Here is a 17,556-nt window from a genome sequence, read left to right on the forward strand (position 1 = left end):
TATTACAAGAATAGAGTTGAAATATTAGGAGAGTAAATTAGAAATATTACCAGAATAAAGTCGAAATATTATGAGAATAAAGTCAAAATATTACGAGAATAAAGTAAAAAATTTTTAGAGAATAAAATTTAAATATTACGTGAATAAAGTTGACATACTACAAGAATAAAGTTGAAACTATGAGAATAAAGTTGAACCGTTTCAGGAATAAAGTTTTTAAGTCTTATCTGGTCACCAAGGTCTCATTAGTTTGTTTAAAACACAGTAATTACAGTTTTTATTGTGAAATATAAAATCAAAAGTGCTGTTGATCATGAGTCACATAATTCAGATTTGTGTGTGTGTCTCTGTTTCTCTCAGTGAAGGCAGTAATCTGACGCCGGCGCATCATTATCCAGACTTCAGGTTTAAAACTTACGCTCCGGTGGCGTTTCGCTACTTCAGAGAGCTCTTCGGGATCAGACCTGACGACTATCTGGTGAGAAACAACACAAATAACAAAGCCTTCAATCGCTGACGCTCATTTACTTATAATTATGTGTGATATTTTGTATTGTACAAACAGGAGAACTTTGTTCATCACGTTCATCATGATAATCTTCACAAATGTGACCCTGGACCACAAAACCAGTCATAAGACTGGTCAAAATCAGTTGTTTTAAATTGAGATTCATACATAATCTGAAAGCTTTCCATCGATGTAAGATTTGTTAGAATATCACAATATTTGGCGAGATGCAACTATTTGAAAATCTTTAATCTGAGGGTGCAAAAAAAGCTCATGAAGGAAGTTCTGGAAGCAAACTATTACTTTAATGGTCATCTTGTAGCTGATTTGTTATATCTGGACTCTTTCTTGAGGAGCCAGTGAGGCTGGATAAGTGTGCGGTCAGTCTTGTGGTTTATGTAGGGCAGTGCTGAGGATCACGGGAAGGTATATCCACTAATGTGTGTGTGTGTGTGTGTGTGTGTGTGTGTGTGTGTGTGTGTGTGTGTGTGTGTGTGTGTGTGTGTGTGTGTGTGTGTGTGTGTGTGTGTGTGTGTTTGTGTGTGTGATCCCAACCCTTATGTTGCTTCTATTTAAATTTTTTTACTTAAAAATGCAGTGTCTCTTGCTTTTTCTTTATCATTGTTGGTGAAATTTACTAGCATTTTTTACATTTTAATTTTGTTTCCTATCACAGTTTTAGTACCATGTAAATTTTTTTTTAATCTAAGATTATGAGAATAAAGTCAAAATATTATGAGAATAAAGTTTAAATACTACAAGAATAAAGTAAAAAACTATGAGAATAAAGTCAAAATATTTAGAGAATGAAGTCATAATATTACGAGAATAACATTAAAATATTCAGAGAAGAAAGTCAAAATATTTAGAGAATAAGGTCAAAATATTTCGAGAATGAAGTCTAAATTACAAGAATAAAGTCAAAAATCAAAATACTAGGAGAATAAAGTCAAAATATTTAGAGAATAAAGTACATTCTTTGAGAATAAAGTCAAAATACTACAAGAATAAAGTCGAAATATTATGAGAATAAAGTCGAAATACTACAAGAATAAAGTCGAAATACTACAAGAATAAAGTCGAAATATTATGAGAATAAAGTCAAAATATTACAAGAATTAAATTTAAATATTCAGAGAATAAAGTCAACCTTTTTTCAAAAATAAAGTCAAAATATTTTGAAAATAAAGTCAAAATATGTTGAAAATAAAATTGGAATATTTCAAGAATAAAGTCAAAATATTACAAGAATAAAGTCATAATATTATGAGAATAAAGTCATAATATTACAAGAATTAAATTAAAATATTCAGAGAATAAAGTCAACCTTTTTTCAAAAATAAAGTCAAAATATTTTGAAAATAAAATTGGAATATTTCAAGAATAAAGTCAAAACACTACGATAATAAAGTCAAAATATTTGGAGGATAAAGTCGAAATGCTGCAAGAATGAAGTCGAAATATTTCAAGAATGAAGTCTAAATTACGAGAATAAAGTCAAAATATTAGGAGAATAAAATCTACATTTTTTGAGAATAAAGTCGAAATACTACAAGAATAAAGTTTAAATATTACGGGAATAAAGTCACAATATTTAGAGGGTAAATTTTCAACTTTATTCTTGTAATTTCAACTTTATTCTCAAAACATATTGACATTATTCTCGTAGTATTTCGACTTTTTTCTCATGATTTCGACTTTTATCTCGAAATATTACAACTTTAATCTCATAATCTTTTTTTTTTTTGCTTTTCTTTTTTAACGTGGCACTATAACGCTGTCGTAAGTTCCAAACCAAATTTTTGACTTTCTCTCTTTTGTGGAACACATGATGCCGTTTTATTTTCCATGCAACTAAAGCAGATGCGGATTCATGTTAATAAGAGCTCCATAAAAGTCAGTCGAGAGTATAATGATTAATCAGAATAACTGCAGCATGTGTCTGACGTCTCTGTCTGTCTCTGTGATTGTTGCAGTATTCTCTCTGTAATGAACCGCTGATCGAGCTCTCAAACCCCGGTGCCAGCGGCTCCATCTTCTACGTCACTCGAGACGATGAATTCATCCTGAAGACCGTCATGCACAAAGAGGCTGAATTCCTGCAGAAGCTGCTTCCAGGATACTACATGGTGAGTCATCAGCTCATGTTCGGTCCAGCTGCAGATTCACGATCTGCGTACTATCATCCTGCATACAGTACAGTAGTGTTCATGATTACAGTAGAAAAGAGGACAAAGCTTCCTGTATGATTTAATATTACTGATGGATTTTTTAAAGTATGTATCTTAACGTTTAACACTTTCTAAATGTTTAAATTGTTTAAAAATGAATGTGATGTGAAGCTGTTTCAGCATTAAGAGTAAGTGAAGTAAAAAAAATCACATGCTATGTTTTCAAACAGTATCATTTTAGTATAATTGATACATTTTTTTTTTTTCATTTTAAATTAAATTGTTTTAAGTTTAAATGTTTTCATCATTTTGTTTTAAGTAAGTAGTTTGTTTTTGTATAATGTCTATATAGGTTTTTTAAGTTTTCATTTTTAGTTTTAGTTGTTTTTTTAGTACATTTTATTCAACTTAATCTGATTTTGTATAATTTTTCTTTAGCTTTACATAAAATTGAGAAATGTTGTCCTGGGAACTAGCTGATATTATTAATTAAATAAAAAATAATAATAAATACTAAAATATATAAGCCATATATTAATGCAAATTATAACAAATTCAATTAAACATAATCTTAAAGGAGTTCATATATTTTAATTTCAATTTTTAATTTTTTAATTTGAAGTAATATTTTTTATTTAATTTTTAAAGGTTTTAAAAGATTTTCAGGTGCCTCATTTTGCATCATTCGGTGGTTAAAAATGTAAAAAATATAAATGAAAAAATAATAAATACTAAAATATATAAGTCATATATAAAAGTAAGTTATAACAAATTCAATTAAACATAAAGGAGTACATAAATGTAAAGTAATTTAGAGTTTCAAAGAACTTAAATTTAAATGAAATTTTGTTTTTTTTGTTTTTTTTAATATGCCTATATATATATATTAAATATATTAAGTTTATATTTTTACTTTTAGTTTTTTCTTTACATTAAACTAAACAAAATTAAGAAATTTTGTTTTGAAAACTAGGTAAAATACAATTTCAGTTTTTTAATTATTTTTTATTTAATACTTAATAAATAATAATTTAATGTATTTTTATTTGTATGTGTTAATTCATAGTTTTGATGCCTTCAGTGTGAATCTACAATTTTCATAGTCATGAAAATAAAGAAAACTTTGGTTCAAAGATGTGTCCAAACTTTTGGTCTGTACTGTATATATACACACACATGTATATTATAATTTTCTAAAGATTTCAGGTTTTCAGATGCATCATTTTGCATCATTCAGTGAATGATAATATAAAAAAATATAAATTAACAAATAAATGCTAAAATATATGGTATACAGTATTTAAATGCAAATTATAACAAATTTAATTAAACTTAAAAGAGTTAATTTATATTTTAAGTAATTCATAATTTCAAAGCACTCTTTTTTCAGCTGCTTTAAGGTTTTAAAAAATATTAAATTAATTTAATTTTTTAAATGATTTCTAAATAAGCATAATTAGATATGGTAAAGCTTAACTTCCAAAAGCATAAACATAAAATAAAATTTAGGGAAAAAATGATGGTACACAGTATACATTCACAGTTTGTAAAAATGAAAATATTAAATATAATTAGAAAAATAAATAAATATCAATAATATTTTATTTTGTAATGTGTTTTAATTTTTTTTATAATATGATCTGTTTGACCTGCAAATGTTTTATTGGTAACACTTTACAATAAGGTTCATTAGTTAAACCTTAGTTAATGTATTAACTAACATGAACTAACCATGAGCAATACATTTGTTACTGTATTAACTAATCTTTATTACCGTTAGTTAACGGAAATACAGTTGTTCATTGTTTGTTCATGTTAGTTCACACTGCATTAACTAATGTTAACAAAATTTTAATAATGCATTAGTAAATGTTGAAATTATCATTAACAAAGATTAATAAATACTGTATAAGTGCAGTTCATTATTAGTTCATGTTAACTAATGTGGTTAACTAATGTTAACTAATGAACCTTATTGTAAAGTGTTACCGTTTTATTAATTATTAACAATGCAAAAAATAATCATTTTCTTACTTAGTATTTTTCAGAAAACAGAAAATATTTTTTGCAGTGTATTATAATACTAGTATATGCACCTCAAAACAAAAACATACGTTTATTCATATTTTTATATATATATTTTTTTATTTATATTTTATATTTTTTTTAGATTTCAGAAATCAGGTCACCTTATTATTATGCCACAGCCTTTCCTTTGTTTCTCTTGTCATGTAGCCAGTGTTGGGGGTAACGCATTACAAGAAACGCAAGATAATATTACTTTTTCCAAGTAACCTTTCCCCCCATTTATTGATTAAAAGCTCTCCTGTCCCCATGTTGAGAGAAATTGTGAGTAAGATGTTACTTAACTGAAAATTAATTGTTTACAATAATGCGTTACTTACACACTATTGTGCTTAAATGCTGTGCAGTTGCTTTGACACAATCTGTATTGTTGAAAGCGCTATATAAATGAAGGTGACTTGACTTGACTTTAGTTCTAGAATAAATGTGAACATGTATTAATTCATCTCACTGACTAAAAAAAACAGATACAGTGTTCTTCAAAATGAATAAAAACAGTGAAATTCAACACAAACCTGCAATAATTAAATGTTAAATAATACAAATATCCTTTATGTATTTAATCCCATTTGTGACCCTGGAGCACAAAACCAGTCGTAAGTCGCTGGGGTATATTTGTAGTAATAGCCAAAAATACATTGTATGGGTCAAAATTATTGATTTTTCTTTTATGCCAATCATTAGGAAATTAAGTAAAGATCATGTTCCATGAAGATTTTTTGTAAAATTCCTACTGCAAACATTTCAAAATGTAATTTTTGATTAGTAATATGCATTGTTAAGAGCTCAATGTGGACAAATTTAAAGGTGATTTTCTCAGTATTTTGATTTTTTTGCACCCTTAGATTCCAGATTTTCAAATAGATGTATCTCAGCCAAATATCGTTCTATCCTAACAAACCATACATCAATAGAAAGCTTATTTATTGAGCTTTCATATGATGTATACATCTCAGTTTTGTAAAATTTAACCTTATGACTGGTTTTGTGGTCCAGGGTCACATTTTATTAACCGATGTCTTTGCTGCCGACCTTCGATGATCCAATTCATCCATACTAATAAGAAAAAATTACTCAAGATAATCTAACATTTGTTTTCCATTTTGTATTGCTGAAGAGTTGATATTTTTTCTTCTGCGCTCTACTGTACAGACGTCAATTTACGTTTCTCTAAGACTGAGGCTTTTGGCGTAAAAAGGCTTTTAAATTTGCCAAAAATATAACTTTTTTTATTAAAAACAAACAAGCAAGCCCTGCCCAGATTGAAAAAGTAACGCTAAAGTGACGTAACGCATTACTTTCCATAAAAAGTAACTAAGTAACGTAATTAGTTACTTTTTTAGGGAGTAACTCAATATTGTAATGCATTACTTTTAAAAGTAACTTTCCCCAACACTGCATGTAGCACCAATTACAAACATTATTTTAATCTTTCTACTGCATAGACTGACATTTTTATCTTGACTCTTTAAGTGACATTCATCTGTGTTGTTTGTCTCTCAGAACCTGAACCAGAATCCCCGCACGCTGCTGCCCAAGTTTTTCGGTTTGTACTGTGTTCAGTCTGGGGGGAAGAACATCCGTATTGTGGTGATGAATAACGTCCTGCCGCGGGTCTTCCGCATGCACCTCAAGTTCGACCTGAAGGGCTCCACGTACAAGCGCCGAGCGTCCAAGAAGGAACGCGAGAAATCCAGGCCCACCTTTAAAGACCTGGACTTCATGCAGGAAGTTCAGGACGGACTCCTGCTGGATGTGGACACATACAACGCCCTGGTGAAGACGCTCCAGAGAGACTGTCTGGTGAGTGTGCATGTGTTCACACATCTAGATGGCTTTAGGGATGCACAATATGGGGAATTGCGATTTTAGTTTATTTTTTTCTGATATATATATATATATATATATATATATATATATATATATATAAATATATATATAAATAAATTTATATATATATTGTTAATGAAATATGCAATTTTCCTGTTGCAAGTATGTCCTTTTCTTCTATATAACACTTGTATTGTGTTAGCTTTATTAAGAAAGACACCACACATTTGTATTGTATACGTTTTATTGAAAGTTGTTTATTAAGAAAGACACCACACATTTGTATTGTATACGTTTTATTGAGAGTTGTTTATTAAGAAAGACACGACACATTTGTATTGTATACGTTTTATTGAAAGTAGTTTATTAAGTAAAACACCATACTTGTTGTTTTAAAGCATTTATTAAGAAAAGGTTTATAACATGTACTAGCAAGAACATAGATAGGAAACAAACATGTATTAGAAAGAGCTTTGCTAAAAAGAATGACCAAGAGGAATTCAAATGTTACCGTCGAGTGTTCTGTAGTAGACAGGCGTAGAGTGAAGCAGAGGAGAAGAATCCGGAGAAGAAAGAATGCGAAGATGCAGAGAGGTTATATAGGTACTTTCTTAGGGGATTTCCAAAAAGGACATTGGAATGCACCTGCTGGGTATAAAAGACTGAAGTACGAAGAGGGCATCAGATGCTGGTTCTGCAACAGCTTCTCCGGTGCCAGACGACCTGACATGACGACCTGCCATTGAAGCCTTCGAACGACTAAGATAGCAATTTATTTTCTTTTATATTTCTTTATTTTATATAGTAGTATTTGTATGTAAAATATATAACCTATAGACAATAAAATTATACTTTATTATAACCAAGAAGCCTGCCTGCCAAAAGACTCTGATTGATAGACTTGAACTGAACAGACCACGGAGGAGTCTTCTGAAGCCTATGGTGTGAGTATGAAAATTACTTATACGATAGGGCAGATTCGACTATCTTTACCTAACCTGAGAATAAACAAAATAAGGTAGAAGGTGTAGGAAATTGAGCACCGCAAAACATGGCGCCCAACGTGTTGGGGGGGCATATTGACCATTGATTTCTGGCCAGGATCAATGATCACTTGCTCAACTCAGCTAATACGATTTAGGCACGAAAATATAGAGTTTAATAGGTAGGGAAAACCTATAGGAAACTCGAAAACTAAAAATAATTCAAAACGAGTTATTTATACGACCCATAAAGGGTTGTGTGCGCGCACAAAACTAAAAATCTCTGAAGGGAAAGCGCTTCCTGAGATTAGCTAAGTTTTTGTGAAACTTAGAAGGGGCTATAAAACTGTCAAGTGGGGGACGCTCCACTAAATGATGGTGAGGCCCCGAAACATACAAGTATGCAGGACTAAAGATTCTTAAATACGCGTATGTTAGAGTAGTGCCGTAAAAGAAGAGAATGTTGGTTTAAAGAAGAAAAAACGATTTGGGATAATTTGGTAACCATCCAGAGACATTAAAAACTGTAAAGTTTAAGAAAAATGAGATAGTGATTCTCAGTTTTAATTATATTGAATTTTTATTCAATAAAAAATAACATAGTAATAATAGAGTACGTAACACAGTGCTAAGAAAGCAGGTAAAAATGGAGAGTAGTAAAAAAGAGGATAAGGAAACAATTAGCTTAAAACCTGAAGAAGGAAATCTTTCAGGAAAACAAGAGGATGAGAATAGTAATAGAGAGAGTTTAATAATGCCAGAGCCAGGATCGGCAATTAGACTGAATAAACAGGGATTAAAAATTGGCAAAATTGAATTTATAATGTATGATGGTTTAATAGAAGAAACTAGAGGAGGAATTGTGGTTATTGAAAAAGAACCCGTACAGATAAGTGCCGTTTCTAGACTGCTAGGAGAACAGGCGTAAAAGAGAGATAGAAAATACACAAAAATAGTTAGGTATGCAGAGTCCAGGATCCTTTAGAATTACGACTGGATCGCCTTACTGGAATTTTGTAATGCATGCCGTAATGACAGACTGCATGGCGAAGTTGCGTACTATAAAATACTCAAAATTAAAAGATAAAACAATAATGTAGTCCTTGATTGAAATTGCAATTAGTAGAGAGGTTAAAATAATACACTTAACCTTAATAAGAATAGGACAGTTTAGACATTTTGGAATAGCAGTGATAAAGGAATGCTAACTAGAAAAAATAAGTAGAAAAGGCATTGGATAAAATAAGCCTGTTAATGCACAACAAGAATAGAGAAAATTAAAAACAAACTTACAATGAGAGAAAGGGAGTAATAAAAACCACTGAACGGCAGTTTCTGCCACAGAGAGATAGAAGGGAGCTCCGAAAAACCAGTAAGAAATAGAAATGAGTAGTAAAGAAGAAAAGAAAAAGACTCTTATTAGTCAACACTAACTAAAGAAAGTAAAAGTAGTGAAATAGAGTTAGAAATATGATAAGATAAAAGACTACATTAGAAAAAAAGGAGGTGGATTGCAATTAAGAAGAGTGACCAAACAAATTTAAAGTGAATGACCAGAAATAGAAATTAAAGTAACTAAGTATAAAGATCCCACTAGCAATAAGAAAGGAAGAGATTTAAGAAGAAAATGAGTTAGGAAGATTGTTCCTGAAAATAATTTAACTTACAGGCAAATGCGAACAGCAAGCCAGTCACCTTTTGCCACTAAGATAAGCGAGGTAAAATGAATGGTCAAAAATAGGAAAACAAATTATATGCCAAAAGGGTTTGAATTTAACAGAAAATAATTAGAGAGATGGAAAAGAGATAAAAAAAAAAAACTTAAACGTAGAACTAAAGCAAATAAGGAGGGAGTTGAATACTGTGAGGGGTCGGCAGACTATAGCAAAACTAGAAATCAGGGACTTCAGAGAGTTGGGAGAGCGAAGAGACAGACCAAGAACGGGAAAAAGAGAGAGGTCCTTTTACACCTGCCACTGGAATGTGGGAGACTCCAGCGAAGCGATTAGAATTCCAACACAGAGTAGAGAGGAGCAAAATGATATACAGGCAAAGTTATTAGAACTTCAGTTAACGGAGGCAGTTAGACAGCAAATAGGATCTAAAAAGGCTGGAGAAAATCATAATGCTTATACAGATCGGATTATAAAAGCGGCAGAGAATGTAAATTTAGGTTGTGGAGCTATAACTCGCTTAGTCCATACATGCACAGGTCATGCAATTTCAGCAACAGCTATAGAGAGGGTGAGGAATTTAACCGTAACAGAGGACAAATATACGCAATGGAAGGAAATGTTAATAAACGCGTCTAAAGATCAAATTCCAGTGTTAAGTGTATGGTTATCGATAGAAGAAGAGATACCTATGACAGATAAAGTAAGGTTATTAAGAGATGTAGGATGAAATATTCCAGGCGGATATAAGTTAATAGCAATTTTAAAATACTGTAACTAAGAAATAAATAGGAGAGAGACTAGCTAATTTGATTTGATTTCTCACCATGTAAGAATAGTGAAAAGAAGAATCCCAAAATATGCGTAGGCAAAAACAACAAAAAGTTAATCTGTTGAAAAAGCAGAATACAAAAGTGAGTGAAGGGAAAACATATAATACTCATTTTCAAATTAGACAGAGAGAGAAAAAAAAAAAAACAGAGTATGAAAATCAGGGAGAAAAATAATACAAGAATAGGAAAAAATGACATAGGAAGTAATCCTGGAAAATCAAATTATATTTCAGAAGATAGATGAAGAAAAATGACTCCAGAAGAAATAAGCCGTGTGATTCAAAAGTGTAAAACAGAAGAATCAAATTTAATGTGTGTTCAGGCAGTAGATCTCTCATCTTAGACAAAACTATTTAAAAAATAATAATAATAATAATTTTGATAAAGACAATAGTCTAAAAAGATATGCAGTCAAATGTAGGGAATGAAACAGGAGTAATAGAGAAAAAACAAAAAGTACCACAATGAAGGACATTTGGTCTGTAAAAACGGAACATTTGTGACCAGAGAGTAATAGCATATGAAGAACATTTATTTGTTGATTTAGAAGGAGAGTATTTTTGGATACAGGAGCAGATGTGACCACTATAACAGAGCCAATACAATTTACAGATAGTATTTTAATTCAAGCTTATAATAGAAATATAGAAAAGAAACAAATAGGAGATAAATTCGGCATTAAGATGTTAAAGGGTATAGAAAACTTATTAGCTGCTAGAGATCTAAAAAAAAGGTCCTGAGATTAAAAAAAAAAATGAAGATATCGAACACGAATTAAATAGAATATGAAACAAAATGATAGGATCAGAAGAAGCGAAAAATGAATTAATACAATTCATGGGAAAAGCTCCGTATAGGAAATATAAAAATGAGTGTGGAAAAGTAAGTGATAAATATGCACATGAAATAATAGGTGTAATACATAAGCCTCAACGGCAATATCCAATAAATTAAAATGGCCAAAGAAGAATTAAATCGAACAATAGAAGAGCTAGTAGAACAGGGAGTTCTTCAAGAAGTTAAGTCTGCGATAAAAAATAGTCCCATGCAATTAGTACCAAAACTAGACAAAACGTACTAGTTACAGATCGTAAAGCATTGAACAGAGTAATGACACCAAATAGACGTTATGTAAGTAATGCTAGAGACACAGTTAAAGGGTTAAAAATTGAAGATTTCTAACTAAAGCTAGATTTAGCGAATGGCTTTTGGTCTATTCCATTAACAGAAAAGAATCAGAGAAAAAAAAAAACAAAAAAAAAAACTGTTTTTACTTTAAGTAATACACATTATGTATTTAAACAATTGCAACAAACTTAGTAATATGTAAACCGTAATGAAGTTACTAAACTATTCATAAGGAAATACTAAAGCAATTAGAGATTTATGGTGGTGATATATTAATCATTGATAACAATGGAAAAACTTGTAAAAACTGTAAAGAAAGTGGTGAATCGCCAAGCGGAGGCAGGATTGAAACCGAACATTAAGAAAGTAATGACAGATAAGGGTGAATTTTTAGGATTTTGGATATCAGCAGAGAATAGAGAAATTACACAAAGAATAAAAAAGTGAAGTACAAATCTAAAAACTATAGAAAGGGTTAAAAAAGTACAACAAATGATGGGACTTATGAATTATCAAGAAGAAACTAGCAGCAATTAGTAAGAGATATGCAGAATGTTAAGATCTAGTACAAGGACAGAAGATATTAATTAACATAGATGAAGCAATAACGGGACATTTAATGAAAAATAAAAGATCCAAAAGCCCAGAATTTGAGATGACAGTGATTGGTTAGGTTCAAACTATAAAATAAAATAGAGGTAGAGAAAAATGTCAGAAGATGAAAGTAAACGTGTTTAAAGGAATAACAGTGTACACAGATAGGTCAAAAACCCTCGTGGGCGCTAATATAGCTCATTGGACATTTATCATACAAGTAAAGGAAAGGAGAAGAGTTAAGAGACGAGAGCTGTGTCCTCGGAATAACTCAAATTGCAGAGGTAATAGGTTTATTAAAAGCTTGTGTAAGATTAAAATAAGCTAATAAAAGCTTAGGTTATACTTATAAAAGATAGCAAATATGTTAAAACAAGAATAAATGAGAACGTAGACATATAGGGAAAATTTAGTGGAAAACCTGTTGAACATAGTGAACTAGAAGGAAATTTATGATCTAATAAGAGAGTTAGATCCGATAGTTATTCATCAAACTATACATTCCTTAGATGACACAGAAGTAGCTCAAGGAAACTGCGAGGTAGACATGTTAGCAAAATTAAGAAGAATAATTGTAGTCAGAGAAAACAAGAATAACACTGTTTAGAAAATACATATACATGAAAAATACATGAAAAATCCCAGTATAAACCAAAATAGGCAAAGTTTTATCTGACAATTATATAACTATTGCGAATTAGAAGAAAAATATAGACAAATAGGACTAAAATGTAAAAATTGTATGCAAAAAAGATACAATGAAGCTATAAGAAATGACTATGGTAAAATTACACCAGAAAGAGTTAGTCAAGAATGGTCATTAGATATAGCTGGACCTTTAAATCCTAAATCAAGGTCAGGAAATAAATTCATGCTGATAGCAGTAGATGAATTTTCAAGTCGGATTTGGGCAAAATCCTTAAAAGAGGCATCTGCAAATGTGATTATAAGAGCATTAGAAGAATAGACAACTAGTTGGTTTAGACCTCAACCGTGTAAATGTAATTACGCTACTTAGTTCATTCAAAGGGAGTAAGAAGATTGACTTTCAGAGAAACATATAGTTGTATATAAAGCTTTATGCTGTACTCCTGAATTAAATGAAATGGCAGTATGCAAGTGAAGTATATAATTATACTTATTATAGATCAAATCAAAATTATGTGAGATAGAATGAATATATGGACGAAGCCTTGTATTACAGTGACTTAGAAAATCAAAGAAAGAAAAACAATAAAATGTCAAGTTAGAGATAATGTCTAATAATAATAATAAAGTTAGACAATAAGAAGTCAGCTTATCCTTTTTAGAAGTTTAACACTAAAAATGGATAAGATAGTGAGAAGAGTAGGATAGCAATCAAACAATAGAGCCATCTGAAACTGGATTTTGGAGTAAAAGAAATTTAATTTTAACTAAGTAAATTCTTGGAAAAGAAATCCAAGAGAAAGAAAAATAACCCTATTCCTAGAGTGCAATGTAAATGCAGTGAAATGCATAAAAAGAAACAGAGCAGCTTTACTCTAGTGTACAAATGTGAAAGACAGAAATTAGTAAGTTAAGGAAGCAATAATAATATGTCTCTGGATGGACCAAAGTGAAGAGAAACTATGTTTAGTGAAAAATGAAGAATAGAATTCAACACTAAACTAGAGTCTGAGTAAATGGCAGAGCAAGAAAAAGAGGCAATGAGTGAACAACGAATATTTACCGGCAGTGGTCTGGTCGTCTGGCACCGTAAGTATACAATTCATCAATTAAATAATGAATTGGAAATAACCCCCAAAGAAGGGGAACAAATAATAGAATGTTTTGAGTGTTGATCAGACTTTTAGAAGGGGAAGAAAGCCCAGTCAATAGAGAAAAGTCTTCTAACACACAAAACAACTTCAGAGTTGAAGCTTCAGATCCAGAAGCAAGTGCTGGAATGTGAGGAAACGAATGATTAACGACTAAGGGAGATTCCAGAGCACTCCATTTTCTGTTGTATGATACAAGATAACGGGAACTGAAACAAAATGGACGAGCAGAGGGAAATATAGCAGAATAGTGTGAAAATGGAAAAAGGTCTGCTTAAGAAAACCAAACTTTGTAGTAACAATGATAACTATAGCTATACTTATAGTATTTTGGAATTTGGCAAAAAGCAGAACAAATTTGACTGTAATGGATCAAGATACAGGGATAAGGTACCACTTACCCAGACTATGAAATTGACAACCTTAGTGATAAACAAAGAAATTCACTTGAAAAGTCAGAAAAAGAAGGGGTTAACATAGAACATCATAAAATGTTACCCTTAGATGAATAACAGCAAGAAAAGATAAATGAAAAACATTAGAGTGTAAAGAGCTGTTTACAAACGAAAATATATACATTATATGAAAGTTTGCAAAAGTTAAGAAATCCATGTCCCGGTCTAGGAGGGTATGGACAATCTATTAGGGAAGTTGAAATAGCTCTAGGACAAGTTAAGCATTTTAAAAGAGAAAAGAACCTTTTATCAAATCAGTATTATAATAGATAAATACTGGTAAGAGTGCCCTGACAATAGTTTTAATAAATGAACCAAGACTAGATATTGATTGGAAATTACATGGGATGTAGCATTTTAAAGTACTAGAAATATTAAATAAGAAATTTAAAAACCAAGCTTGCACGGTCAGAGAGATATATTAGATCAGCTGTATATGGGCAGGGCAGTGAAGAGGTGATGAGAGTTATAGTCACAGAGCAGGAATAAGGGCAAAAGTCAAAGGCAGTTATTGGATAATATTCTCAGATGGAGATGGAGTTAAAAGTCAAGGAGTAAAAATTTAAACAATGTTAAAGCAACCACTGTTGTGGAGAAATCTGATAACGAAGAATAACACGATGACTGATCAGATGATAATACAGTTTAGGCTGTTTGATTTGCTGCAAGAAGTAGCAATGAGTGAGTATGGAAAGATAATTCCAATTAAAATTAAGGATCCAATAAAATGATCCACAGTAGGAAATTATCGAGCTAGAGTACAGTATGATAACAAGAAGTTAGGGAAGGAATATCCAATACCTATAGTTTGAATAAGAGATAAGAACGATAAACAAATAAATACATGGGTAATTCCTGAAGAGATTCCAGAATCCTATAGGAAAGAAGATGAGCCAAATATGGCTTCTAAATTGATAAGAAGTTTCAGAGGTGATTTGGACATAACAAAGGATTAGTTCATCTGAAACTCTTTTGGATGGTGAGATATTGTTATGATATAAAAGAAACTGGAATTGTGTGATGGGCAAACAAAAGATAGTAACAGAAATAATATGAATCAGGGAATTAGTAGGTTGCTATCCAAGACCATTAACATTGATAAGGCGATATATGCAAATGCTAGCCCACATTTCATATATTTCATAGTGGCTAAAAAAACATTATTTTAAAGAAAGTAGTAACCCAGAGAAAACTAAAGGTACAGAAGGGGAATTGAAGAGAGTAAGGTCTCTAAAAATAAAAAAATACAAATACGAAGAAAAAGGAACTTTTTTATTTCTGAGGAATGTCAAAAAGTACCTTTAGAAATTTGAAGTGGATCATGAGTAATTTTCATGTGATATTAATCACAATAATTGGACTGTTGGTTTTAATAATTTTGGAGAAAACTGATAAGAATGATTTGTTTCAGAATCTGAAGGATAATGAAAAAGTGTAAAAAGGGTGTAAAATAACCCCGACACTAATTTACATTCAACTATTCATGCACCTGATAAAGTGGGTGTTGTCAAACCTAGATCCTATAAGACCTCATACGTCTAGTAACATAAAGACAGAACACTTCAAGACTTAAGGACACACCAAGGCTTAATTTGCCAACACGAAGAGAATATATGGCACATAGCAGAGTGATGACTGCAGAGTCTGTCTTAGAACGACTTGATCATTTAGACCAAATGGTAATTATATATTTATTCTGTCTAAGAAAGAATAATGCTGTTCATTAGCAACAACTGAACATTGTAACTAAGAATAAAAGAATAAGTAAAGTATGTATAGCGATACTTTGAATTGTAATATATTTTATTTTATAGTTTAAAAAAACCGCAAGGTCAACTGTTGTCACGAAATCCGAACTACTGTATTGCTGTTAGAGAAGATGAATGCATGTGTTATCATCAGATGTTATTTATTCAGAAGACTAGATTTGTTATGGGAGATCTGTGTAACAATTGCTTTAAAAGATGTAAAGTGATAGCCTGGTTTAATGATGATGGTGTAACAATGGAATACTGTGTAAGATCACACGAGTTGATCACATGCCTGAGTACAGATGTATTTAAACAATGCAAGAGTAAACTGAAGTTGCTCCACCCAGAGGCCAGATACTGGTACAATGACTTAAGTGCTCACAAAAGTTGGCTAAATGATGACTTGCTTTTAGCGCATGTGTTGCATGGCAAGTACACCAATGATGTTAACAGAGTAGTGAAATTTGATGAAGTGTTTATTTCATAGATGAAAACATTGAGGGAGTTTCTGGAGATGAAAGAACAGCCACCCTAGACACAAACGTCTCGACAGAGCTTCAAAATGACGTAGACGGCCACTGGGACGGTATTTGTACCTAGATCCAGAATTCCATTGGTTGACATTTGTAGAACATGTCTGATTAATGGAAGGAGCCGCACGTTTATTTGTGAAGACTCTAAGGGACAATTGATTGGAGTATGTTATCATGAAATTACTGATGGGAAATTGATGAGACAAAAATTTGGGCAATATTTGACAATTATAAAACAAAACATCAAAATTTGGCCAACTGGTGATATTGTGAGTGGAAAAATTATAGAATGTAAAATTATATGGCCTAAGAACAAATGACCCTGGGTGGATCGATATATGACCTTATTCCAAATGAACGTTGTTACGGAGTCAAGACAAGTGTATACTAGACTAAGCAAATGTGTCAAGAATAAGAAATGTTACATGCCATACATGGGTTTCAAGATGCAGAACAAACTTGCAAGACTGGGGTGTTAATGAAATATGCAATTTTCCTGTTGCAAGTATGTCCTTTTCTTCTATATAACACTTGTATTGTGTTAGCTTTATTAAGAAAGACACCACACATTTGTATTGTATACGTTTTATTGAAAGTTGTTTATTAAGAAAGACACCACACATTTGTATTGTATACGTTTTATTGAGAGTTGTTTATTAAGAAAGACACGACACATTTGTATTGTATACGTTTTATTGAAAGTAGTTTATTAAGTAAAACACCATACTTGTTGTTTTAAAGCATTTATTAAGAAAAGGTTTATAACATGTACTAGCAAGAACATAGATAGGAAACAAACATGTATTAGAAAGAGCTTTGCTAAAAAGAATGACCAAGAGGAATTCAAATGTTACCGTCGAGTGTTCTGTAGTAGACAGGCGTAGAGTGAAGCAGAGGAGAAGAATCCGGAGAAGAAAGAATGCGAAGATGCAGAGAGGTTATATAGGTACTTTCTTAGGGGATTTCCAAAAAGGACATTGGAATGCACCTGCTGGGTATAAAAGACTGAAGTACGAAGAGGGCATCAGATGCTGGTTCTGCAACAGCTTCTCCGGTGCCAGACGACCTGACATGACGACCTGCCATTGAAGCCTTCGAACGACTAAGATAGCAATTTATTTTCTTTTATATTTCTTTATTTTATATAGTAGTATTTGTATGTAAAATATATAACCTATAGACAATAAAATTATACTTTATTATAACCAAGAAG

General features: G+C 31.4%; 1 protein-coding gene across 1 annotated transcript in view; it reads left to right on the top strand.

The window, feature by feature from the left end:
• pip5k1cb (phosphatidylinositol-4-phosphate 5-kinase, type I, gamma b) overlaps positions 1-17,556 on the top strand; it is an 88,037-nt gene that overhangs the window by 44,864 nt on the left and 25,617 nt on the right. Inside the window, exon 7 of the mRNA XM_073848623.1 lies at positions 6,268-6,567. Coding sequence (XP_073704724.1) covers positions 6,268-6,567 — 300 coding nt within the window. The remainder of the gene's footprint in view (positions 1-6,267; positions 6,568-17,556) is intronic.

This window comes from Garra rufa, chromosome 10, assembly GCF_049309525.1.
Source record: "Garra rufa chromosome 10, GarRuf1.0, whole genome shotgun sequence".
Classification (NCBI taxonomy): Eukaryota; Metazoa; Chordata; class Actinopteri; order Cypriniformes; family Cyprinidae; genus Garra; species Garra rufa.